Source organism: Salvelinus namaycush, chromosome 29, assembly GCF_016432855.1.
Source record: "Salvelinus namaycush isolate Seneca chromosome 29, SaNama_1.0, whole genome shotgun sequence".
Classification (NCBI taxonomy): Eukaryota; Metazoa; Chordata; class Actinopteri; order Salmoniformes; family Salmonidae; genus Salvelinus; species Salvelinus namaycush.
In genome coordinates this window covers 16,639,348-16,666,254 of record NC_052335.1, presented here as the reverse complement: position 1 = coordinate 16,666,254, position 26,907 = coordinate 16,639,348, and the positions used below count along the sequence as shown (strand labels likewise).

General features: G+C 42.9%; 1 protein-coding gene across 1 annotated transcript; it reads right to left on the bottom strand.

The window, feature by feature from the left end:
- Window positions 1-8,797: 8,797 nt before the first annotated feature.
- On the bottom strand, window positions 8,798-26,225 carry LOC120024583 (opsin-5-like). The gene is made up of 6 exons (XM_038968870.1): window positions 26,092-26,225; window positions 17,098-17,217; window positions 10,430-10,600; window positions 9,919-10,253; window positions 9,445-9,689; window positions 8,798-9,246 (listed from the first exon to the last, which is right to left on the bottom strand). The coding sequence occupies exons 1-6, from the start codon at window positions 26,222-26,224 to the stop codon at window positions 9,180-9,182; spliced, it is 1,071 nt and encodes a 356-aa protein (XP_038824798.1). The 5' UTR covers window position 26,225; the 3' UTR covers window positions 8,798-9,179.
- Window positions 26,226-26,907: the final 682 nt, after the last annotated feature.

Below are 26,907 nucleotides of genomic sequence, written 5' to 3'. Positions count from 1 at the left end.
AGACAGTAACTCTGCTCTTCTGAACAATGTGTGTGTATTAAAAACCTCTTAAGGATCCGTAGGATCGGTGTCCCTATACCGGGACGGTTGTTGCTAACGTGCGCTAATGTGACTAGAATGACGTTGTAAGTAACAGCAAACTTTCCAGGACATAGATGTGTCTTATATGGGCAGAAAGCTTCAGTTCTTGTTAATCTAACTGCACCCTCCAATTTACAGTAGCTATTACAGTGAAAAAATACCATGCTATTGTTTGAAGAGAGTGTACAACAGCAAAAAACTTTTATCACGGCAGCTGGTTTGATGCATTCACCTCTGAAGGTAAATAATGTACTTACATTCAGTAATCTTGCTCTGATTTGTCATCCTGAGGGTCCCAGAGATAAAATGTAGCATAGTTTTGTTTTGATAAAATCCATTTTTATATTCAAATGTAGGGAACTGGGTTCTACAGTTTGAACCCCTGCTGTCTCTGGCCCCACACCCACCCCGCCTGGCCATATAGATGTGTGAAGGTTAGTGTTTTTTCTGTAGGGAAGCTAATTATGCATAATGTATGACATTCCTGGGAGTGTGTAAACTTACGTTTTGTATTACCATATCATTTTTGTATGTTCTTTATAGTTATATACTTGAAAATGTATCAACTGACCAATTCGTCACGTTTGGGCAGACTTGATAGAAAATATTGTGCAGTATTGCAATGCTTCACTAGATCAGTCTGAAACTTTGCACGCACACTGCTGCCATCTGGTGGCAAAAATCTAAATTGCGCCTGAACTCCTATATGATATTATGGCCTTTCTCTTGCATTTCAAAGATGATGGAACCCCAAAAAATAGAGAAAACGCATGTGTTTATGTTTGTATTATCTTTTACCAGATCTAATGTGTTATATTCGCCTACTTTAATTTCAACAAACTTCAAAGTGTTTCCTTTCAAATGGTATCAAGTATATGCATATCCTTGCTTCAGGTCCTGAGCTACACACAGTTAGATTTGGGTATGTCATTTTAGGTAAAAATGTTTAAAAAAGGGTCCGATCCTTAAGTTAACAGCATCGAAGAGTATGGAGGGGACTGACTGAATTCACACACGCAGACACGCACACATGCACGTACGCATACTGTTATAGGCCTTAGACCACAGGTGTCAAACTCATTCCACGGGGGGCCGAGTGTCTGCGGGTTTTCGCTCCTCCCTTGTACTTGATTGATGAATTAACATCACTAATTAGTTAGGAACTCCCCACACCTGGTTGTCTAGGGCTTTATTGAAAGGAAAAACCAAAAACCTGCAGACACTAGGCCCTCCGTGGAATGAGTTTGACACCCCTGCCTTAGACTGTGGCGATAAACGTGTGCTGCATGTACACACAAATGGACCCATTGCCTCCAGGACAGACACACACACACATTAACTCAAACAAACCCCGGAGTCTCTGTGTCCTTGTTTGTTCAACGTGCGGTCCAAACCAACACGTCCATCTGTCAGTTTGTCCGTCCTGTGGATGTGATGACAGGCTGCGGTTGGCCCACACCTCTGATGTATTTGAACTAGCATTGCCTAAGGCGGGGAATATTTATAACTTCAATCAATTCCCAATGCATAGCACTCCTACAGTTCAGTTTGCCTCTCATTCACTGTGTGTGTAGCTACAATGAGGGCTTGGATTAATTCATATTTATTGGCACTATAGTTTAAATCATATTTCAAATGTAATTGTGAAGGTGGGATTCAATCAAACCTGCCAGATTCATTATCCAATATCTTTGTTTACAAAATCATTCCCCACACTCTTACCATTAAGCCAGTGGAAGTGCAGAGGAAATGAATGGTTTATTATCAATCCATTTATCAATAATTTTCCATGCTGAAGCATGTTATTCTTCTCTACATTTAATTAACATGGGGATCACGGCTAGAAACATTATATTAATCAACTGACAGGACCCGATATTTGAGCTACTCCACACAAACACTAGCACCCAGGTTCTCCCTTATGCATTCCAATGAACCAGATTGGCCACCAGATCCCTGCTACACCAATAAGACTGACAGCAAATAATCTCCCTGGCACATCTAGCCATACAGATGTAACAGTATTGCTTGCGTCCCTCTCCTTGCCCCACCAGGCACCCTCTGAACTCATCGACAACAGTCACCCTCGAAACATCATTACCTATTGCTCCACAAAAGCGAGTGACGTCACCAATTAAACCACTACTAGCACACATTGCTAACTACCCTAGCCATTTCACATCGGTTACAGTCACCCCCTTTGACCTTTTTCTTCTCCTTTTCCACAGGTCAGAGCCCAACTGAGTGATCTGGGTCTTGGCACCAATGTAACAATATTGCTTCTGTCCCTATCCTTGCCCCAACCTGGGCTCAAACCAGGGACACTCTGAACACATTGACCACAGTCACTCTTGAAGCATCGTTACCTATCGCTCCACTAAAGCCACAGTTCTTGCAGAGCAAGGGAAACAGCTACTTCAAGGTCTTAGAGTAAATTACATCACCGATTGAAACGCTACTAGCGTACATCGCTAACTAGCTAGTCATTTCATACCGGTTACACAGAGAATAATGACAATTTCAAAATGTATTATGCTACATCTGTGCTAATTATAAAACCCCATCAGATTATAAAAACAGTGCATTTGGCTCAGCGAAAGAGAGGGGAGGCAAAAAGAGGTAGGGAGCTCTGTGGCCTGGACATTTAGTATCTCTCATCAGCTTTGCTGTTCTCTCTCTCTTTTTCTCTCTTTCTCTCTCTCTTTCAGCTCTACTCCTCACCCACTCCACTCCACCGTCTCTCAAGGAATGAAAAATTCATGGAAAACCTGGGCTGCGTTCAGTACGTAAGTTAGAACGTTCAATTGAACGGAAGCGGTGCTGAACTGAACGACCAGTTGAAAAACGGCATTCAAAATGCACTGCTGCCCTTTAAATATGTCACTCATTGCTTCAAGCAGCACCCCGACTGAACGGAGCAAAGTCTGTTCAAGAACATACAAGAACGTTTTGGGAAAACCTAGTTCAGTACAAACCCTTCCTCAACGTAGCAAACATTAAAGTGAACTGAATGAATCCCAGGATTTGATACAGCCGTGCCCCTCTGAGTTCACACAGGGCCCTGGCATGGGCAACCTTTATCCTCCCTCCATCCCTCGAGCAGAATAAATGCAAAAGTATCTCAGGTTAACAGCTAATGAATGAATGCATGTCCAGCAGTGGAGGCTCCTCAAAGGAGAAATGGGAGGACCATCCTCCTCAGTGAATATCATAAAAATAAAAATAGTGAAGCATTAAAAAAGTTATCCTTTTTAGATACAATTATACATATCTTTCTTTACCTTTATTTAACTACACAAGTCAGTTAAGAACAAATTCTTATTTTCAATGACGGCCTTGGGTTAACTGCCTTGTTCAGGGGCAGAATGACAGATTTGTACCTTGTCAGCTCGGGGTACTCAACTTGCAACCTTTCGGTTACTAGCCCAACGCTCTAACCACTAGGCTACCCTGCTGCCAAATCTTTTAGTAAACCACAATGTTTTGCAATGAAGGTCTACAGTAGCCTCAACAGGACTCTGTAGGGTAGCACCATGGTGTAGCCGGAGGACAGCTAGCTTCCATCCTCATCTGGGTACATTGGTTCTCACCCATTTCCATAGACTATAACACAGTAATTATGACAACTTCCAGAGGATGTCCTCAAACCTATCAAGCTTCAGAACTCTTGCAGCATGAACTGACATGTTGTCCACCCAATCGACCCAAGGATAACAAAATTAACCTAGTACTGAAAGCATAAGCTACAGCTAGCTAGCAATGCAGTGCATAAAATGTGATGAGTTGTTGACTCAAAGAGAGAGAAAGACAATAGTTGAACAGTTTTGAACAACTGCAATCCTTAAAAAATTAAGGAGAAGCTTTTACTTACTTAGCTAGCGAATGCAGCTGGCTAGTTTAGCCTACTCAAACAACTGGTTCAAACAGAGAGGAGTGCTATGTTAGTTAGCTGGCTATTGCTTTTCAACACTGGATTTCTTCCAAGTCAAGGTAAGCTTTTGGTTTTATTAATTTACTGCCACCGGTGCCCGCCGGTGGAACCGCTAAACTGCTTGCTGTACACTGTACCTCATGTTTGTAGTGGGTTTACTAACGTGTTAGTTCTAGTAGCTATGTTGACTATGACATTAGCTAATATGGTGACAACGATGTAGGCTGTGTGTAGTTGTTAGCAGTTATGGTATGAAGGTTTGGCTTGTTCACAGACAGCTGTTGTGTTGTGCAATGAAGTCCACTAGTGAAGGGAAAAGGTGAGAGGAGGATAGCACGTAGATGCAAGAAGCAATTCTTCAACGAGCTAAGTGATCATGCTGTTTGTATGTGACTATAAAAGTGTGCTATAAAAGTGCATGTGATTCTGCCGATTCTGTTGAAAAACGTTTCTTAAACGAAAGCAAACTAAACAAAACTGGGATAAACATACCTGAATTTGTCCAATAGAAACTCTCGTTTGCAGCTGTTGGACTAATGATCACGCCTTAGATCAGGTAGATACAAGCAAGAGTGTACAAGTCGGTATTGAATGTCACTCACTGTCTGTCACCTTGTTGACTCCAATTTTTCTCTCGACCTGTGCACCTACATTGTATTCTTTCATTCGAAGGCTAGGTTGTAGCAACCTCATGATGGGATATAGGGAAAATTACAGTATCATGTAGTAGCCTAAACCTATCGATGTTACATTGAGCTGGGTGAATGGAATATCAATGACAGTCATCCAATATGCTGTAATAGAAATAAGGCCATGCTCATAATTTTTTTAAATATTTTTTTTTTTTCCCTCCCTCATCTTAAACGGCACCGACCGCCAGTGATGTCCTTATGCAGGCGTCTGCTGCTGAGGGGAGCCAGCTATTCCTAGTAGCAGTGCACTGGAGATTTGGAGGTAAATGTCACTTGGCTGTTTCTACAAAACACTATATATTTCTTTATTTAACACCACATGCTTTTTCCACACCACCATGCAGAATTGAATGATGAAATCTAAAAGTTTGGAATAATTGGAATGGCAATGCATCTCATCAAGTCAGAGTGAAAAGCAGTGCTTGTGTTCAGTTACTTCAAAGCCTGGAAGGATGGCTCCCTCTATAGGGCCTGAAAGATTATTCCTTACTAAGGGAGTTTTTCGTTGTCAGTTTTTGCTATCTTGGGTTTTGTTTGGGCTTTTAAGTTGATGTATGACTAATTACTTTGTATTAAGTGCTATAAGAATAAAATGTATTTGATGATTGATGATGATGAGTCAGAATGCTAAGACACAGTAGAATTGATAATACTATAAAGGTTTTTATTAAATGTGTGTACTTTTTTACAATATGGGGATTGTCTTAGTATTAACACATCAACGTTCACAAACTCAATCTGGGATAAAAATCTTAAATAGGTACATTTCTTGATAAAATCACCAGTGAGCCACAGGGAATAGGCTTTACAAAACAATAGGATCTCAAGGACCAACATTACAGCCATATTAGGAGTTTGGCTACTGCCTTGTATTCATATTCGTAGAATGTCTTCACAAAATCGTATATTCTGTGCATATTCACCCATAGTGACTCGGTCTCCATCCGCTGCAGGCCAAGTATAACAGTAGGTCACAATTACTTTAGAAGAGTTTTAATTTGGGGAGACCCAATCTTTTAATGTCACAATCTCCTCAGATCATCAGAGATCATTTAAGCATGGCATTTAAAGGGTATGATGCAAAAAAGCTATGTTTCCTAACTAATGATGAAATTAAAAGATTTAATCTCCTCCTGAACAAGAAGGAACTCTATGGATTGTGTTGACTATCTGATTATGGTAGACCAAAGCATGAAACTAAAATTGAGGAAAATCTGCAATCTTGTATTGCATATCCATTTCTACAGCAAGATCTTGAGACTTTAGCAAATGAAATCAAATACTGTTAAGTGCTATTGTCACCCACTAAATACGACAATAAAATGTTTGGTCCATGCTCGCTCAAAAGCATAGACATGTTGTCACGCCCTGATCTGTTTCACCTGTCCTTGTGCTTGTCTCCACCCCCTTCCAGGTGTCACTTATTATCCCTGGTGTATTTACCCCTGTGTTTCCTGTCTCTCTGTGCCAGTTTGTCTTGTTTTCCAAGTCAACCAGTGTTTTACCTAGCTCCTTTTTTCCCCAGTCTCTGTTTGTTCCTAGCCCTCCTGGTTTTGACCCTTGCCTGTCCTGATGCCGAATCCGCCTGCCTGTCCTGACCTCGAGCCTGCCTATGCCCTTGTACTGTTTGAACTCGGACCTGATCACTGAACCCCTGCCTGTCCTGACCTCGAGCCTGCCTATGCCCTTGTACTGTTTGAACTCGGACCTGATCACTGAACCCCTGCCTGTCCTGACCTCGAGCCTGCCTATCGCCTGGTACTGTTTGGACTCTGACCCGGTTTATGAACTCTCGCCTGTCCCCGACCTGACTTTTGCCTACCCCTTTTGTTATAATAAATATCGGATCTCAACCATCTGCCTCCTGTGTCTGCATTTGGGTCTCGCCTTGTGCCCTTATAAATGTTCTGTTAAAATGCTGCAATATATATATATATGCTTTACATAAATATTATATAGACATTATACATTTTAGGATACATTTGTTGTCGGGTAATGTGTATTGTAATTCATGATGATTGAATCAGATTTTCCAGTAGAAGTGTCATGGGACTCAGTTACATAGGAGCCAGATTATTTATTATTTGTGCACCATTCTACTCTCTCCTTATGAGGGTGTAGGTTGTCTCATGAGGCTGCCTTTTCAAAAATGAATAAAATATATATACCAACTAAATATATGTGCATAACTGCACCTTTATTTGCACTTATATCTTTATTCAACACAACAGATTTGCTATCGAATGCTGTACTTTTCTTTACAAAATAAAGGAACAAAAACTCATTCCTCATAAAGAATGAAGTATAAGGTGCGACATATGGTTCTTGAAAGCCTACTACAGGTCATATGAAAGTAGTAATATTACACATGCTCATAGGAAACACAAAGAGTATGACAATAAGCAATATTACATATTCCTCCTGGACCACTATCCTTGCTGCTTCAGACGATGTCCTTCATGATAAAACATCCAATATTTTGTTTGGAAAATACAATGAATTAGAGCCTTCTTTCCTGAGACACAATCAAACCCTGTTAAAGTACAGTAGGGCATCCTCATTAAAACAGAGGCAGATAAAGTGACGAGACTAATACTGTGAAGTGGAGACGGACAGAGAGCCCACTAAGGAAAGAAATTGACCTATACCTGAGATCAAATAACGACATGTTAGCTATCTCCTTCCTCATTCATCATTTTTGTGCGTTAACAAGATGTGATAACAGGTAAGCATTACAGTTCACTCTATGGGAAATATGCAAATATACGTATTACCTCTTTGACATCAATATGAACCTCTTGGTTGACATGTATTTTTTACAGATTAACATCTCAAACATTTAAGAAAATTACGTAACATTATAGAACATGTGACATCACTCAACTTTCCTAATACTATCATTCAAAATGTAACATAATAAAATAATAAACAAATAAAATCAGATGATCAGCAAAACAGTGAGAGTACAAACTGAAACGAATACAAACAACAAAAACACAACTCTACTAAGACACTGAGAGAGGAGATATTGCGTTTGAATAAATACTGTCAAATAAATATTGTTGATGCCTCTTGCCAATGTTAGGCCCTTGGGCTGAGAGCAGGTGTGTTGAGCCTACTGCCTTTCCATTGTTCTGAAGAGGTCAGTGAGACCTGGTCCTCTCAACACATCAACCGCTTTCACCCACTGTCTGTGGATGTTTCAGGCCTTGACAGGACATCCCAACACAGCCATACTTTTGTTTTTACAGTGTGGTGAATGCTGACAATCTCAGTTAGAGTAGAGATGAAGAGTTCAAAGAACAAAAATTGAGAGTCTGACATTTTATAATAACCAATAAGATAATTATTTCCACTGAATATTTAGATGTTTTTCTAAAGATTGTTTTCTTGCATATAACTCAATGCCTGGACCACATACACAAGCGCACACAGTATCATGCAAAATACTTTTGATAAACATTATTGTGAATGATTAAATTAGGATGTTTATATGCACACTAATAAATGTGATATTAAACTGATTACGGCAGTAGGCAGAGTAAGGCATTATCATGTAAACACCTTACTCTGCTTATCTTAATTGGCGTAAGGTCATAATTGAAGTAAGCATGAACTGATTAAAACACTTGGACTTCTGAGCAATCTTTCGATTTATTAGAACATGTAAACACTTTAATCAGAGTTCCAGCTCTTGAGCAAACTACGAGAACAATCTCAGAAGTTGCCTTGTGGCCTGTCTCAATGTGAGTTAAAGATGGAATACACAGTAGGGGAAACAGCGGCACTGTCCGCCCAAGGCCGTTGTTATCAGGGGCTCACAGCGAAGCTGTGAAAGCTATCGTTATTCTTTTTTTTTTTTTTTCTTCTTTTTTTTTTTTTTAAGAATAACGATAGCTTTCACAGCTTCGCTGTGAGCCCCTGATAACAACGGCCTTGGGCGGACAGTGCCGCTGTTTCCCCTACTGTGTATTCCATCTTTAACTCACATTGAGACAGGCCACAAGGCAACTTCTGAGAGTGTTCTCGTAGTCTACTTTTTTTTCTACAGTCAGCCCTGCCTGAAGCAGGGGACAACGCTAAACGCCAACACCACAGTCCCTCCAGCTCTCTTTAGAGTATATCATACCTCTTTCTGAACAGCGCTTTAGATCTTACAGGTGCACATAAAAGTTTAAATATCTTCAAACTATGCAAGTCACAGGTGCACGAGTACACAATACAAAATAATCTGTATAAAGTGTAAAAAAAAACATCTTGGTCACAGCCTTGAGCTATAAACACAGAGAGGGACATGAGGTAGGAGAGTACAGAGAGCTGTTTGGAGCAGGAACATAGATACAGCAAGACTGGGTTGCGTAGGTCTGGGTGGTGAGCAGTGGTCAATGTCTTAACAGTTGATAGCAGGGTTGTGATTGGACTGGTGAGGGGAAAGACCAAGAGTCATTTCACAGGAGAGAATCACTGTCTTTTTCTCACATTTCACTGTGAGACTCTTTTACGGATGGTCTGTCTTTAAGTGAGCCAGAAATGGTGTAAAACCTATGGGAGATACGACGAGAGAAAAGTTAAACTATGCAGTTTTAACTCTTGATCTAGTAACCTGTTAAACAAGATAAATGATAAACTATGCAGTTCAACCTCAAACTAATAACCAGTGAAAAAAAAAATTAACTACACCGTTTTAACTGTTGATCTACAATTCAGAGGAATAGAAAGTAGAAGAGAAAGTAATAATACCTTGACTTTTTAAAATGTCTACACTTCTTCAGGACTTGGAAACAGGAGGATTTTGCACAGGAGCGTTTCAGGTTAATAACTTGGTAGATGATGGGGTTGTACATGGCAGAGGACTTAGCCAGCAGAGTGGGGATCACAGAGACAGAGATAGGCACTGAGTCGGGCTCGCCAAACGCAGACACCACTGAGACCACTGCATATGGGATCCACGCTATCAAGAAACCAGCACAGATCAACATCGCCACCTGGAGGACAGAAGTAGAACCACATCACAGGTCTGTTTCACAATAGTAAAAGCATCTCTGAGGTGAGGTGCCGTGTACAAACATACCACACACACACACACACACACACACACACACACACACACACACACACACACACACACACACACACACACACACACACACACACACACACACACACACACACACACACACACACACACACACACACACACACACACACACCTACCTTGGTCAGTTTCAACTCCAGGCTATGGCTGTTCTTGTTCCTGGTGTCAAAGTGGGAGATCTCTTTAGCTGAGGAGTTGACCTTGAAGATTATCATAACATAGGAGAAGACGATGATGCCGGTGGGGAAGATAAGGCAGAAGAAGAGGATGGCCATGACGAAGCTCTGGCCCGCCACGGAGGTCTGGGCCAGCCACCAGTCCAGGGTACAGGAGGTGCCAAACGGCTCTGGAGCGTAGCTGCCCCAGCCCACCAGGGGCATGGTGGCCCAGAAGCCTGCGTAGAGCCAGACAAACACCAGACACAGGAAGGCATGGTGCCTCATCAGCCACGTACCTGTGGGCAGAATTATGGGCAAAGGGATTGATCATTTATTGGTTCATTATCACAATAAAGTGTTAATTCAAACTGTTCAGATATCACAGATCACTCAAACGTGCTAATTATTCATTCTAATAAAGGTATTGTGTTACTGTAAATCTAAAACAAACTGAGAGCATAGCCCACTGTACCGTATCTGAGATGACAGATCTTGAGGTATCGGTCTAGGCTAACTACGGTCATGGTGATGAGGCTGCCAACACCGAAGAAGAAGCCAGCCCAGCCATAGAAACGACAGCCCTCCCAGCCAAACAGCCAGCGGTGGGAGAAACTGGACGCCACAAAGAACGGTTTCCCTGTGACTTCAAGAGCAAACAGAGACGTTACCACCTCAGATGATCACTGTGTGCTGTAAAGACATGAGAATGTACAGTACCAGCCAAAAGTTTGGACAGACCTATTCATTTAAGGCTTTTTCTTTATTTTTACTATTTTCTACATTGTAGAATAATAGTGAGACATCAAAACGATGAAATAACACATATGGAATAATGTAGTAACCAAAAAAAGTGTTAAACAAATCTAAATATATTTTATGTTTTAGATTCTTCAAAGTAGCCACACTTTGCCTTGATGACAACTTTGCACACTCTTGGCATTATCTCAACCAGCTTCACCTGGAATGCTTTTCCAACAGTCTTGAGGGGGTTTCCACATATGCTGAGTACTTGTTGGCTGCTTTTCATTCAATCTGCGGTCCAACTCATCCAAAACCATCTCAAATGGGTTGAGGTCGGGTGATTGTGGAGGCCAAGTCATCTGATGCAGCGCTCCATCACTCTCCTTCTTGGTCAAATAGCCCTTCCACAGCCTGGAGGTGTGTTGGGTCATTGTCCTGTTGATTAACAAATGATAGTCCCACTAAGCGCAAACCAGATGGGATGGCACATCGCTGCAGAATGCTGTGGTAGCCATGCTGGTGAAGTGTGCCTTGAACTCTAAATAAATCACATACAGTGTCACCAGCAATGCACCCCGACACCATCACACCTCCTCCTCGATGCTTCACGGTGTGAACCACACATGCAGAGATCATCCGCTCAACTACTCTGCGTTCCAACACGGCGGTTGGAACCCAAAATCTCAAATTTGGATTCATCAGACCAAAGGACAGATTTCCACCAGTCTAATGTCCATTGTGTTTCTTGGCCCAAGCAAGTCTCTTCTTATTATTGGTGTCCTTTACTAGTGGTTTCTTTGCAGAAATTCGACGATGAAGGCCTGATTCACCCAGTCTTTTCTGAACAGTTGATGTTGAGATGTGTCTGTTACTTGAACTCTGTGAAGCATTTATTTGGGCTACAATTTCTGAGGCTGGTAACTCCAATTAACTTATCTTCTGCAACTCTGGGTTTTCCTTTCCTGTGGTGGTCCTCATGAGAGCCAGTTTCATCATAGCACTTGATGGTTTTTGCGACTGCACTTGAAGAAACTTTCAAAGTTCTTGAATTTTCGGGATTGACTGACCTTCATGTCGTAAAGTAATAATGGACTGTCATTTCTCTTTGCTTATTTGAGCTGTTCTTGCCATAATAAGGACTTGGTCTTTTACCAAATTGAGCTATCTTCTGTATACCACCCCTACCTTGTCACAACACAACTGATTGGCTCAAATGCATGAAGAAGGAAAGAAATTCCACAAATTAACATTTAACAAGGCACACCTGCTAATTGAAATGCATTCCAAGTGACTACCTGATGAAGCTGGTTGAGAGAATGCCAAGAGTGTGCAAAGCTATCATCAAGGCAAAGAGTGGCTACTTTGAAGAATATCACATTTAAAATATATTTTGATTTGTTTAACACTTTTTTTGGCTACTACATGATTCCATATGTGTTATTTCAAAGGTTTAATGTCTTCAGTATTATTCTACAATGTAGAAAATAGAATAAAGAAATACCCTTGAATGAGCAGGTGCGTCCAAACTTTGACTGGTACTGTATAGTATGCATGTACAGTAATGTAGTAGTCAGGAGAATGTATGAGAATCACAATGAAAACCATCGTCTTCATCCACTTCACAGAAAACAAGTGCTGTTTTTCTGATCCCTCAATGATCAAATAAAATCAAAGGTTATTTGTCACGTGCGCCAAATACAACAGGTGTAGACCTTACAGTGAAATGCTAACTTACAGGCCCTAACCAACAGTGCAACTTTTAAGTAAATAATAGGTATTAGGTGAACAATAGATAAGTAAAGAAATAAAAACAACAGTAAAAAGACAGTTGAAAATAACAGCAGCGAGGCTATATACAGTAGCGAGACTATAAAAGTAGTGAGGCTATATACAGGCACCGGTTAGTCGGGCTAATTGAAGTAGTACGGTTGAAGTCGGAAGTTTACATACACCTTAGCCAAATACATTTAAACTCAGTTTTCCACAATTCCTGACATTTAATCATAGTAAATATTCCCTGTCTTAGGTCAGTTAGGATTACCACTTTATTTTAAGAATGTGAATTGTCAGAATAATAGTAGAGAGAATGATTTATTTCAGCTTTTATTTCTTTCATCCCATTCCCAGTGGGTCAGAAGTTTACATACACTCAATTAGTATTTGGTAGCATTGCCTTTAAATTGCTTAACTTGGGTCAAACGTTGCTGTAGCCTTCCACAAGCTTCCCACAATAAATTGGGTGAATTTTGGCCCATTTCTCCTGACAGAGCTGGTGTAACTGATTCAGGTTTGTAGGCCTTCTTGCTCGCACACGCTTTTTCAGTTCTGCCCACAAATTTTCTATGGGATTGAGGTCAGGGTTTGTGATGGCCACTCCAATACCTTGACTTTGTTGTCCTTAAGCCATTTTGCCACAACTTTGGAAGTATGCTTGGGGTCATTGTCCATTTGGAAGACCCATTTGCGACCAAGCTTTAACTTCCTGACTGATGCCTTGAGATGTTGCTTCAATATATCCACATCATTTTCCATCCACAAGATGCCATCTATTTTGTGAAGTGCACCAGTCCCTCCTGCAGCAAAGCACCCCCACAACCTGATGCTGCCACACCCGTGCTTCACGGTTGGGATGGTGTTCTTCAGCTTGCAAGCCTCCCCCTTTCTCCTCCAAACATAACGATGGTCATTATGGCCAAACAGTTCTATTTTTGTTTCATCAGACCAGAGGACATTTCTCCAAAAGGTACGATCTTTGTCCCCATGTTCAGTTGCAAACCATAGTCTGGCTTTTTATGGCAGTTTTGGAGCAGTGTCTTCTTCCTTGCTGAGCGGCCTTTCAGGTTATGTCGATATAGGACTTGTTTTGCTGTGGATATAGACACTTTTGTACCTGTTTCAACCAGCATCTTCACAAGGTACTTTGCTGTTGTCCTTGGATTGATTTGCACTTTTCGCACCAAAGTACGTTCATCTCTAGGAGACAGAATGCGTCTCCTTTCTGAGCGGTATGGCGGCTGCGTGGTCCCATGGTGTTAATCCTTGCATACTATTGTTTGTACAGATGAACGTGGTACCTTCGGGCGTTTGGAAATTGTTTCCAAGGATAACCAGACTTGTGGAGGTCTACAATTTTTTCCCTGAGGTCTTGTCTGATTTCTTTAGATTTCCCCATGATGTCAAGCAAAGAGGCACTGAGTTTGAAGGTAGACCTTGAAATACATCCACAGGTACACCTCCAATTGTCTCAAATTATGTAAATTAGCCTATCAGAAGCTTCTAAAGCCATGACATCCTTTTCTGGAATTTTCCAAGCTGTTTCAAGGCACAGTCAACTTAGTGTATGCAAACTTCTGACCCACTGGAATTGTGATACAGTGAATTATAAGTGAAATAATCTGTCTGTAAACAATTGTTGGAAAAATGACTCGTGTCATGCACAAAGTAGATGTCCTAACCGACTTGCCAAAACGAAGGTTTGTTAACAAGAAATTTGTGGAGTGGTTGAAAAACAAGTTTTAATGACTCCAACCTAAGTGTATGTAAACTTCCGACTTCAACTGTATGTACGTGTAGGTATGGTTAAAGTGACTATGCATATATGATAAACAGAGAATGGCAGTAGTGTAAAAGAGGGGTTAGCGGGTGGTGGGTGGCGGGACACAATGCAGATAGTCCGGGTAGCCAATGTGCGGGTGCACCGATTAGTCGGGCTAATTGAGGTAGTATGTACATGAATGTATAGTTAAAGTGACTATGCATATATGACAAAAAGAGAGTAGCAGCAACGTAAAAGAGGGGTTGGGAGGTGGGACAATGCCAATAGTCCGGGTAGCCATTTGATTACCTGTTTAGGAGTCTTATGGCTTAGGGGTAAAAGCTGTTGAGAAGCCTTTTGGTCCTAGACTTGGCGCTCCAGTACCGCTTGTCATGCGGTAGCAGAGAGAACAGTCTATGACTGGGGTGGCTGGGGTCTTTGGAAATTTTTAGGGCCTTCCTCTGACACCGCCTGGTGTAGAGGTCCTGGATGGCAGACAGCTTAGCCCCAGTGATGTACTGGGCTGTATGCACTACCCTCTGTAGTGCCTTGCAGTCGGAGGCCGAGCAGTTGCCGTACCAGGCAATGATGCAACCAGTCAGGATGCTCTCGATGTTGCAGCTGTAGAACCTTTTGAGGATCTGAGAACCCATGACAAATCTTTTTAGTTTCCTGAGGGGGAATAGACTTTGTCGTGCCCTCTTCACGACTGTCTTGGTGTGTTTGGACCATTCTAGTTTGTTGGTGATGTGGACACCAAGGAACTTGAAGCTCTCAACCTGCTCCACTACAGCCCCGTCGATGAGAATGGGGGCGTGTTCGGTCCTCCTTTTCCTGTAGTCCACAACCATCTCCATTGTCTTGATTACGTTGAGGGAGAGGTTGTTATTCTGGCACCACCCGGCCAGGTCTCTGACCTCTTCCCTATAGGCTGTCTCGTCGTTGTCGGTGATCAGGCCTACCACTGTTGTGTCATCGGCAAACTTAATGATGGTGTTGGAGTCGCGCCTGGCCACGCAGTCGTGGGTGAACAGGGAGTACAGGAGGGGACTGAGCACGCACCCCTGAGGGGCTCCAGTGTTGAGGATCAGCGTGGCGGATGTGTTGCTACCTACCCTCACCACCTGGGGGCAGCCCGTCAGGAAGTCCAGGAGGGAGGAGTTTAGTCCCAGGATCTTTAGCTTAGTGATGAGCTTTGAGGGTACTATGGTGTTGAACCCTGAACTGTAGTCAATTAATAGCATTCTCATGTAGGTGTTCCTTTTGTCCAGGTGGGAAAGGGCAGTGTGGAGTGCAATATAGATTGCATCATTTGTGGATCTGTTTGGGCTGTATGCAAATTGGAGTGGGTCTAGGGTTTCTGGGATAATGGTGTTAATGTGAGCCATTACCAGCCTTTCAAAAAACTTCATGGCTACGGACATAAGTGCTATTGGTCTGTAGTCATTTGGGCAGGTTGCCTTAGTGTTCTTGGGCACAGGGACTATGGTGGTCTGCTTGAAACAGATGCAGTATATTAACAATCCTGAGGCAAAGCATGTGACAGAAAAGCTGATAATAAATAGTGTTTACCAGTGCCCTATATCGTTCCCATCATTGTGTGAAGAGACATCCTCACTGCACCAGTCTGATGCCACAGAGGTCCAGCAAGTAAAGCTGTACTCTCCACCAACTCTCATAGTTAACAATATACTCTTTGTCTCAGTTCATGACTTCTACAGTATCAGGGTAAAACGGCTACCAAACAAAATTGACTTTCAACCATTCTGGACCTTCTGGGCCATTCTAGGTAATTCTGGAACATTCTGGACCTCTGATATTCCCAAGATGCAAATCTGGCAGACACAAATTGATCATGCCTGTTGTCTTCTGTGGACAATGGTTCTAATCCTAGAGAGCAATACAAGCGTCTCATACAGAGGGACGTAGTCGGCCCAGACACAGATAAACAAGTGAGAATCCTGTGGTTGTATGAGGCACAGAGAGAGCTGGCCAGAACTTGTTCTGAGACAGAGCGACACACTGTTGTGAATTCTGCTTCTGGCTGGGTCACAGCTAGGAGGTGCTAAAATATTCACAATAAATGTTATTTTTTAAACCACATTTCTTAACTAAGATGACTGTTTGCAAAGGAACTAAATCTCTTGTACATCAAAGGCCTAGTCTGTCGATGTATTGTGATCAACAGGCCATGTAGAGTAACTTTGGCGTTATCGTGATGCTGTTCCTCTAATATCCATAGGGTGGCGATAAAGGACCAATTTCAGGTTTAGCCACAATTTAGCATTCTTGAATATTGAGTTATCAAACATGCCTAACAAGGTAAATGACTGAGAGAAATATTGGCCTGTTACATTGGAAATATTGGCCTGTTACATTAATATTAATTTACAAGGAATTAATATGCATGCATCAATTGTTCTGAAAGAGAGACAGGAGTGTAATTAGGCACTCCACACACAACAATGAAATATCAATGTAATATAATTCAACAATGGTGATTCAGACAGAGAGAGACTGGGATATTAGGTGTGGACAGACCTGGGATCAGATGATGAGACTTCAAACAATGATGTCAGTTGTATGATGTCTATGATTTTAAAACAACTCTGTGGTTCTCTCTACCCATTTCTCTTTCTTTGTTGTCATTATATTCCACCCCTTCATCTTCTTCCAACCATGACAACCATTTCCATGTGTCAGGATGTACTACCGAGAGTGTTAATGCCGTGCTAAAATTGTTCATATACATGCGGTTCTGAATTGAAATACACAGAATACACGGGACTAATCCACCTTACAATGTTCTGTGCAGAGACACTGTAAATGGACATACTTTATGAAAAGACTGCGGAATGGTTTACCTGATATGCCAAAGTCAAAGATGGCTAAGTTAACTGTCATGAGCTCAGGCGGCCTTAGCTTTGTCTTGCGTTTGATGGTCATGTATATAACATAGCCATTTCCTGTGGCAGACAGGATCCCTGCAGAGAAAAGAGAGGACAAGAGGAATGCATGACAAGTTGTAAAAATGCAACATGACAGGGTGTACCTACAAGTTAGTTCATTTACATACTTAGGCCTATGGCACAATTGGTTTAATTATAATGTTGTAATACTATCCCTATTAATACGTGAGATTTTGCCCTGTGTGTGTTTATCTCTAGAGCCTTGATACATGATAATGATGCATGCCCTACTGTCAAGTTAAAAAAGACAGCTGGGTTGTGGGTAAATGCAAAGACAGTATACATGCATGTTTGGGTTGATAAAACACTTTTTGACTACTGTCTACAATATTTATAAGACTTGACATACACTTTCACAAGAAAACAAAGGTTTTTGACATCCACCCTCAGTCTGAAATTGTCAATATGCTTTAAGTAATTGATTTCCATGCACAAAAGAAAGGAATAAATCATTTGTCATCTCTATGACCTCTGCCTTGACTCATGTCCTCACACCCACTATGTGTGTGACACAAGTTGTGCTAATTACATGTGACAACACATTGAATGGACTCCAATTACACATGACAACTTATTTGTATTCCTATTGATGCTCTTCGTTGTTGCTTATCAACAGTTCACTGTCCTTCACAAACATGTATTTATTTGTCAATAACAACGTCAGTGTGCTGCTAACAGCTTAAGCTTCCTCCATGGTCCCTGTTCCCTTACTGGACTGGAATCAGTGGTAGACAGGCATTATCCTCTGCTCTATTCTATGTGATATGAGTGCATACGGTATGAAGGGCAGAATCTCTAGTGCTCATTCTCGAGTGAATGTGTCTCATTCTCCTATTCAATCTGGACTGTATCAGCTGAATGACCCTGCTTCACACACAAAGCAATTTATTGAGAGAAATTCAAAGAAAAGATAAATGAAATATCTCTTTCATTTGACTTCTATCATATGATAAACAGATTAGAAAAAAAATATCAAATGAGGTTTCAGTTTGTTCGTTTTTTCAGTGATGAAGGTGAGCATAGGATCTGGACTGAACATCTTGGAGTAAAATCCAGTTCTTATTCGATTTTGAATAGATTTATAATTCATATGTGTATGTGTATACATCTACAGGATATGTAGATGTATACATATATTTCAGGGCGGTAGGTAGTCTAGTGGTTAGAGTGTTGGGCAAGTAACCAAAAGGTTGCTGGATCAAATCCCTGAGCTGACAACATAAAAATCTGTAGTTCTGCCTCTGAACAAGGCAGTTAACACACTGTGCCTTGGTAAGTCAACTGTGTAAATAAGAATTTGTTCTTAACTGACTTAGCCTAGTTAAATATATATTTGTATATTCTTCATGGAGCATGAAGTAACATTATTGTGTTACTTTTTTTAGTATACATTTTTTTAATTCAGTAAATCTTTTCTTAACTCTATTTTCTGAAAACTGCATTGTTGGTTAAGGGCTTGCATGTTAGCATTTCCTGGTAAGGTGAGATTGTATTTGGCTCATGTTGTATTTGGCTCATGTTCATTTGAATGTCCTGAACTTGTTTTGTGGTACTGGGAGGTCAGCAGGAAATTCCAAGCAGACCTGATCTTGTATGTCATTTACTGTACGTCCTTGTTAACCTCATCACTTTGATGTCAAAACATTTCCTTTCTCTCTGTAGAAGACACCCCGTTCACTGCTGCCTGCCTCTCTCTCTTTCCCATCGCCACAAACCTGAAGCACAGCTAGGGTTCAAAAAGAGAGGGTACAGTATATTACTGGAAACTTTATGTAATATATTACAAAACATTAAGTGGCACTTTTGAGTACTTTGAGTATCTATGGCCCTATGTGGCCTCATCACATGGCAAATATATACAATATATACAAAGATGTAAAACATTAGCCAAAATATAAACCATCATCTTCGTGAATACCATTTGTCTCAGCATCAAATATCCTCTATATATATTTTTTACAAAGTTTTATTTATTTTACAATGTTAATATGTATTTGTTGTCAATGTTTTGGCATCAAACTGGTTGCAGTTGTGAAAAAAGAGAATAGTTGGAAGATTTGCAGAGTTAATTGACATTGTTGTATAGATGCTTTTTTCATTAATTAGGCTATTTTCTCTTGAATCATATGGTCTATCTACTGGAAACTCATGGACAATATGGACACAGATATAATACATTAATACTATGTATTCATATTTTTTAAATTTTAAATAAATTACCAAAGTTGACAAAGATCGTCATAGATTTTCTGTTAATTACCCAAATTGCCAAAAATTCCAGTCACTTTGTTAAATTACCAGCATACCGTAGACACAAAGTTAGGATCTCAATGGAGGAATTCAAGCAGAGTTTGAAGTCGCTCAAACAACAGAAGCTAAACCAAACACGTGAAAGCATGTATATACATTCTGAAAACACACCAAACACACAGTGAATGGATCGAATTAATCCTAAATTAATTTGGTTACCTATAGAGTGTGTCCTCTCGGAGAGGACATTAATCAATTAATAGACAGACACCACAGTATCCATATATCTCACTGAATAGCCGCATCAAAATGCATGAGACCCACGCATGAGACATCTTCACTGCCATTGGTTTGTTGGGTCAGGACATTAGTTAGACTAAACAGGGCATTACATGGTTTGCAAATGGCTCAGCACAGTGTAAAATACAAATACTGAGTTGTTACGAAAAACAATCTGAACACACACAATTGTCGCGAGATGAAATAACAGGAAAATATTAGTGACAGGTACACAGCCTCAAGTAGAGAAATAGATAATCTGACAGACCGGAAAATAAATCCTGAGTTGCCCCAATGCTGTACATACATAAAGGTGAGCATAGCACAGGGACAGAGTTTGCATAACTGTATCTTTCTATAAATCAATCTATTCTTGTGTTTATCCACTCACTTGATTAGAGTCACTGTAAATGCACAGTTCAGTCATGGATATGCATCGGCATGTACAGTGGCTTGTAAAACTATTCACCCCCTTGGTATTGTTTCATATTTTGTTGCCTTACAACCTGGAATTAAAATAGATTTTTTTTTTGGGGGGGGGGGGGGGTTGTATCATATGATTTACAACACATGCCTACCATTTTGAAGATGCAAAATATGTTATGAAACAAACAAGAAATGAGACCAACAAAAAAAATAACTTGAGCGTGCATAACTACTCACACCAATTTTGGGAGACACATTTTGAAGCAATTACAGCTGCAAGTCTCTCTATAAGCTTGGCACATCTAGCCACTGGGATTTTGGCCCATTCTTCAAGGCAAAACTTCTCCAGCTCCTTCAAGTTGGATGGGTTCCGCTGGTGTACAGCAATCTTTAAGTCATACCACAGATTCTCAATGGGATTGAGGTCTGGGCTTTGACTAGGCCATTCCAAGATATTGTGTGATATTGTTGCTTTAGCAGTATGCTTAGGGTCATTGTTCTGCTGGAAGGTGAACCTCCATCCCAGTCTCAAATCTCTGGAAGACTGAAACAGGTTTCCCTCAAGAATTTCCCTGTATTTAGCGCCATCCATCATTCCTTCAATTCTGACCAGTTTACCAGTCCCTGCCGATAAAAAACATCCCCACAGCATGATGCTGCCACCACCATGCTTCACTGTGGGGATGGTGTTCTCGACGTGATGAGAGGTGTTGGGTTTGCGCCCAGACAGCGTTTTCTTGATGGCCAAAAAGCAACATTTAGTCTCATCTGACCAGAGTACCTTCTTTCATATGTTTGGGGAGTCTCCCACATGCCTTTTGGGGAACACCAAACGTGTTTGCTTATTTTTTTCTGGCCACTCTTCCGTAAAGCCCAGCTCTGTGGAGTGTACGGCTTAAAGTGGTCCCATGGACAGATACTCCAATCTCCACTGTGGAGCTTTGCAGCTCCTTCAGGGTTATTTTTGGTCTCTTTGTTTCCCCTCTGATTAATGCCCTTCTTGCCTGGTCCGTGAGTTTTGGTGGGTGGCCCTCTCTTGGCAGGTTTGTTGTGGTACCATATTCTCTCCATTTTTTTTTATAATGGATTTAATGGTGCTCTGTGGGATGTTCAAAGTTTCTGATATTTTTTTATAACCCAACCCTGATCTGTACTTCTCCACAACTTTGTCCCTGACCTGTTTGGGGAGCTCCTTGGTCTTCATGGTGCCGCTTGCTTGGTGGTGCCCCTTGCTTAGTGGTGTTGCAGACTCTGGGGCCTTTCAGAACAGGTGTATATATACACTGAGATCATGTGACAGATTATGTGACACTTAGATTGCACACAGGTGGACTTTATTTAACTAATTATGCCACTTCTGAAGGTCATTGGTTGCAGCAGATCTTATTTAGGGGCTTTATAGCAAAGGGGGTGAATACATATGCATGCATCACTTTTCCGTTTTTTATTTTGTATAATTTTTTTAAACAAGTAATTTTTTTCATTTCACCAATTTGAACTATTTTATGCATGTCCATTACATGAAGTCCAAATAAAAATCCCTTTAAATTACAGGTTGAAATCCAACAAAATAGGAAAAATGCCAAGGGGGATGAATACTTTTGCAAGGCACTGTACAGCAGAAAACCCCAACATGAGGACAACATGAGGACAAAAGAGATGGAACTTCCTTGAATTCACATTTTTCATCCCTAAAGCTATTCTGGGGGTTAAGATCGTGTCAACATTAAAATGCCGATGCAGAGCTGCATTTTCAAAGTGGGATTCATCATTATTGGCACCCTTGATAAAGATGAGCAAAAAATACTCTAAAATAAATACAATAGTGAGCTATATTGTCTGCTCAAAAAATGGAAAATATATATTATTTTATTGCTCAGAGAAAGAGAATTTGTTTAACAAGTAGTAAAACAAACACACAAAAACAAGGGTAAAATGATTGGATCGCCCATTTTCAATGCTCCAACTGTCACGATCGTCATAATAAGCGGACCAAGGCGCAGCGGGATATGAAGACATCTTCTTTTATTAAAGATGACGAAACACGAAACGAACACTTTTACAAAACAAAACAACAAACGACCGTGAAGCTACAAACGTAAGTGCATACACAAGCTACAAACGTTCAACATAGACAAATACCCACAAACACCTAAAGCCTATGGCTGCCTTAAATATGGCTCCCAATCAGAGACAACAATAAACAGCTGTCTCTGATTGAGAACCAAATCAGGCAACCATAGACTTTCCTAAACACCTACACTGAACACAACCCCATACATACTAAAAAACCCTTAAACAATACACACACCCTAAACTAGACAAAACACACAAACATCCCCCATGTCACACCCTGACCTAACTAAACTAATAAAGAAAATCAATATAACAGAGGCCAGGGTGTGACAGTACCCCCCCCCCAAAGGTGCGGACTCCGGCCGCAAAACCTGACACAGAAGGGGAGGGTCCGGGTGGGCCTTCCTATGGTGGCGGCTCGGGTGCGGGACGTGGACCCCCCTCCACCATAGTCACTAACCGCTTGGTGGCGCCTTTGGAACGGCGAGTCCCGGACTGAATACCATCCCAGAGGGCGCCACTGGACTGAGGGGCAGCTCCGGACTGAGGGGCAGCTCCGGACTGAGGGGCAGCTCCGGACTGAGGGGCAGCTCCGGACTGGCAGATGGCTCTGGCGGATCCTGGCTGACTGACGGCTCTGGCGGATCCTGGCTGACTGACGGCTCTGGCTGATCCTGGCTGGCTGACGGCTCTGGCTGGTCATGGCTGGCTGACGGCTCTGGCTGGTCATGGCTGGCTGACGGCTCTGGCTGGTCATGGCTGGCTGACGGCTCTGGCTGGTCATGGCTGGCTGACGGCTCTGGCTGGTCATGGCTGGCTGACGGCTCTGGCTGGTCATGGCTGGCTGACGGCTCTGGCTGGTCATGGCTGGCTGGCGGCTCTGGCTGGTCATGGCTGGCTGACGGCTCTGGCTGGTCATGGCTGGCTGACGGCTCTGGCTGGTCATGGCTGGCTGACGGCTCTGGCTGGTCATGGCTGGCTGACGGCTCTGGCTGGTCATGGCTGGCTGACGGCTCTGGCTGGTCATGGCTGGCTGGCGGCTCTGGCTGGTCATGGCTGGCTGGCGGCTCTGGCTGGTCATGGCTGGCTGGCGGCTCTGGCTGGTCATGGCTGGCTGGCGGCTCTGGCGGATCCTGGCTGGTTGGCGGCTCTGGCGGATCCTGGCTGACTGGCGGCTCTAGCGGCTCCTGACTGACGAACGGCTCTGACGGCTCGGGACAGACGGGCGGCTCAGATGGCGCTGGGCAGACGGATGGTTCAGATGGCGCTGGGCAGACGGATGGCTCAGATGGCGCTGGGCAGACGGATGGCTCAGATGGCGTTGGGCAGGCAGGCAGCTCAGACGGCGCTGGGCAGACGGATGGCTCAGATGGCGTTGGGCAGGCAGGCAGCTCAGACGGCGCTGGGCAGACGAGCAGTGCAGGCGGCGTTGGGCAGACGGCTGACTCTGACCTGCTGAGGCGCACAGTAGGCCTGGTGCGTGGTGCCGGAACTGGTGGTACCGGACTGGAGACACGCACCTCAAGGCTAGTGCGGGGAGCAGGAACAGGGCACACTGAGTTCTCGAGGCGCACTATAGGACTGGTGCGTGGTACCGGGACTGGTGGTACCGGGCTGAGGGCACGCACCTCAGGGCGAGTGCAGGGAGAAGGATCAGTGCGTACAGGGCTCTGGAGACGCACATGAGGCTTGGTGCGTGGTGCCGGAACTGGTGGTACCGGACTGGAGACACGCACCTCAAGGCTAGTGCGGGGAGCAGGAACAGGGCACACTGAGTTCTCGAGGCGCACTATAGGACTGGTGCGTGGTACCGGGACTGGTGGTACCGGGCTGAGGGCACGCACCTCAGGGCGAGTGCGGGGAGAAGGATCAGTGCGTACAGGGCTCTGGAGACGCACATGAGGCTTGGTGCGTGGTGCCGGCACTGGTGGTACCGGGCTGGGGACACGCATCTCAGGGCTAGTGCGGGGAGCAGCAACAGGACACACAGGACTCTGGAGGCGCACAGGAGGCTTGGTGCGTGGTGTAGGCACTGGTGGTAATGGGCTGGAGACACGCACCTCAAGGCTAGTGCGGGGAGCAGGAACAGTGCGTACAGGGCTCTGGAGACGCACATTAGACCTAGTGCGTGGTGCCGGAACTGGTGGTACGGGGCTGGGGACACGCATCTCAGGATGAGTGCAAGAAGCAGGAACAGGACACACCGGGTTGTGAAGGTGTACTGGAGACCTGGTGTGTATAGCCGGCATCAAATCTTCCGGAACTTTAACACAAGTTTCAGGCTGAGTACGAGGAACTGACACAGGTGGCATCGGACAGCTAACACGCTCCTCAGGGAAAATGCCATGCATACTCTGCCAAATCAACAGCTCTCTCTCTTCACTCTCCTCCAATTTCATCAACAACTCCTCGAATGTCTCATAATCTCCCCTTCGTTCACTCTCCTCCAATCTGTCCAATAACTCCTCGACAATCTCAGACTCACCCCTCAACTTCGCCGACTGCTCCAAGTGCCCCACCCCAAGAATTTTTTGGGGCTGTCTCTCGGGCTTCCTACCATGTCGCCGTGCTGCCTCCATCTCTGCCTTGGGGCGGTGATATTCCCCTGGCTGTGCCCAGGGTCCTCTCCCGTCTAGGATTTCCTCCCATGTCCAGAAATCCTGCGATCGCTGCTGTTGCTTTTTATTCCGCCGCTTGGTCCTTTGTTGGTGGGTAATTCTGTCACGATCGTCATAATAAGCGGACCAAGGCGCAGCGGGATATGAAGACATCTTCTTTTATTAAAGATGACGAAACACGAAACGAACACTTTTACAAAACAAAACAACAAACGACCGTGAAGCTACAAACGTAAGTGCACACACAAGCTACAAACGTTCAACATAGACAATTACCCACAAACACCTAAAAGCCTATGGCTGCCTTAAATATGGCTCCCAATCAGAGACAACAATAAACAGCTGTCTCTGATTGAGAACCAAATCAGGCAACCATAGACTTTCCTAAACACCTACACTGAACACAACCCCATACATACTAAAAACCCCTTAAACAATACACACACCCTAAACTAGACAAAACACACAAACATCCCCCATGTCACACCCTGACCTAACTAAACTAATAAAGAAAATCAATATAACAGAGGCCAGGGTGTGACACCAACACCCTCCCCTTGAGAGGATAACTACACTGAACATTTTCCTAAAATGTTTTATGAGATTGGAGAACATATTGGGAGGGATCTTAGACCATTCCTCCAGATCCTTGATGTCCTTCATCTGCGTTTATAGACTGGCCTCTTCAATCCAAACCACAGGTTTTCAATGGGGTTCAAGTCCGGAGACTGAGATTACCATTGCAAAGTGTTGATTTTGTGGTCAATTAATCATTTCTTTGTGGATTTTGATGAATGCTTGGGGTTATTGTCATGATGGAAGATTCACTTGCGGCCAAGTTTCAGCCTCCTGGTAGAGACAACCAGGTTTACGGCTGAAATGTCCTGGTACTTGGTAAAGTTCATGATTATGCAACTGATCTTAGCAAGGGCCCCAGGACCGGTGAAAGCAAAATAGCCTCATAACATCAAAGATCCACCACCATATTCTACAGTATGGGATGAGTTATTGACTTCTATTCAAAACCCTTTTCAAAAACATTTTGAATCTTCTTACATCAATGGACAACCTTGATGAATCAGAATTGAATGCAAACGTAATCGAATCAGAATTGCTCCTTATTGTGAAGAATGGTTAGGCTATGCCTCAAGAGAGATGGTGGAGCAGAGGATATGAGGGAGTGTATTGATGAATCTACTTCCCTATGCAGTGTACCTCTCTGTACTTTATTGACACTTACCTATGATGCAGATGTAGAAGGCAGCCACGATGTCAGCCTCCTTGGACAGCTTGGAGGCAAATGGATCACCCACCAGGAGGTAATGGGGGACATAATCGGGGCAAGCGGAGGTCTCATTCCCCGTAAGAGCCATGCTTAGGTGTCAACCGCTTCCTGGGCAGCCAAAACAAAATGAACATGTTCAAGACAATGTGTCCACACTGAAACAGTCAGAAATACATTTGTATTGGTGACACATACTTTCAGATCTCCAAGATTTTGCAAAGATTTTAGGTGATATTTTTCTGCAGCAATTCTGACATTTTGCATGGCAATTTGTCACAAAAATGCGCTGACAAGGGAAAAAGTTAGTTGACGTGTGGCTTGACTGAACCATATTATGCGGTAAATGTGCGGGGACAGGTTGAAATTGTGAGCCCTATTTTTATACTACGGTGATGGGTTTGACTGTTTTATGCGGAAATAGCGCAGTGATTGGTCAAATTTGCAAGCCCTCGCAGAATATGCAGTAGTGGAAGCTGGTTGGAGATAAAGGAGGACCGGTTCATTGTAATAGCTGGAATGGAATAAATGGAAGGTATCAAACACATCAAACACATGGAAACCACATGTTTGACTCCATTACATTAATTCCATCCCAGCCATTATATTGAGCCCCTCCTCCTATAGCGCATCCCACCAGTCTCCTCTGATATGCAGGAAATTGTTGATTTTGCAACAAAAAAAATAGTGAACTCAGAATTGCAGAATCCTGGAGAGACTGGACAGGTAGGTTTGTTTCTGTCACCTGTTTTCTAGAAAGTGCAATCAAGCGAC

Excerpts from the sequence above, each read along its gene's own strand:
- LOC120024583 (XM_038968870.1), bottom strand. The coding sequence starts at position 26,224 with ATGGCTCTTACGGGGAATGAGACCTCCGCTTGCCCCGATTATGTCCCC. Across the intron at positions 17,218-26,091 it reads CTTCTACATCTGCATCATAG|GGATCCTGTCTGCCACAGGA; the intron begins GTAAGTGTCAAT and ends TTTTCTCTGCAG. Across the intron at positions 10,601-17,097 it reads CTTTGACTTTGGCATATCAG|TCACAGGGAAACCGTTCTTT; the intron begins GTAAACCATTCC and ends TTGCTCTTGAAG.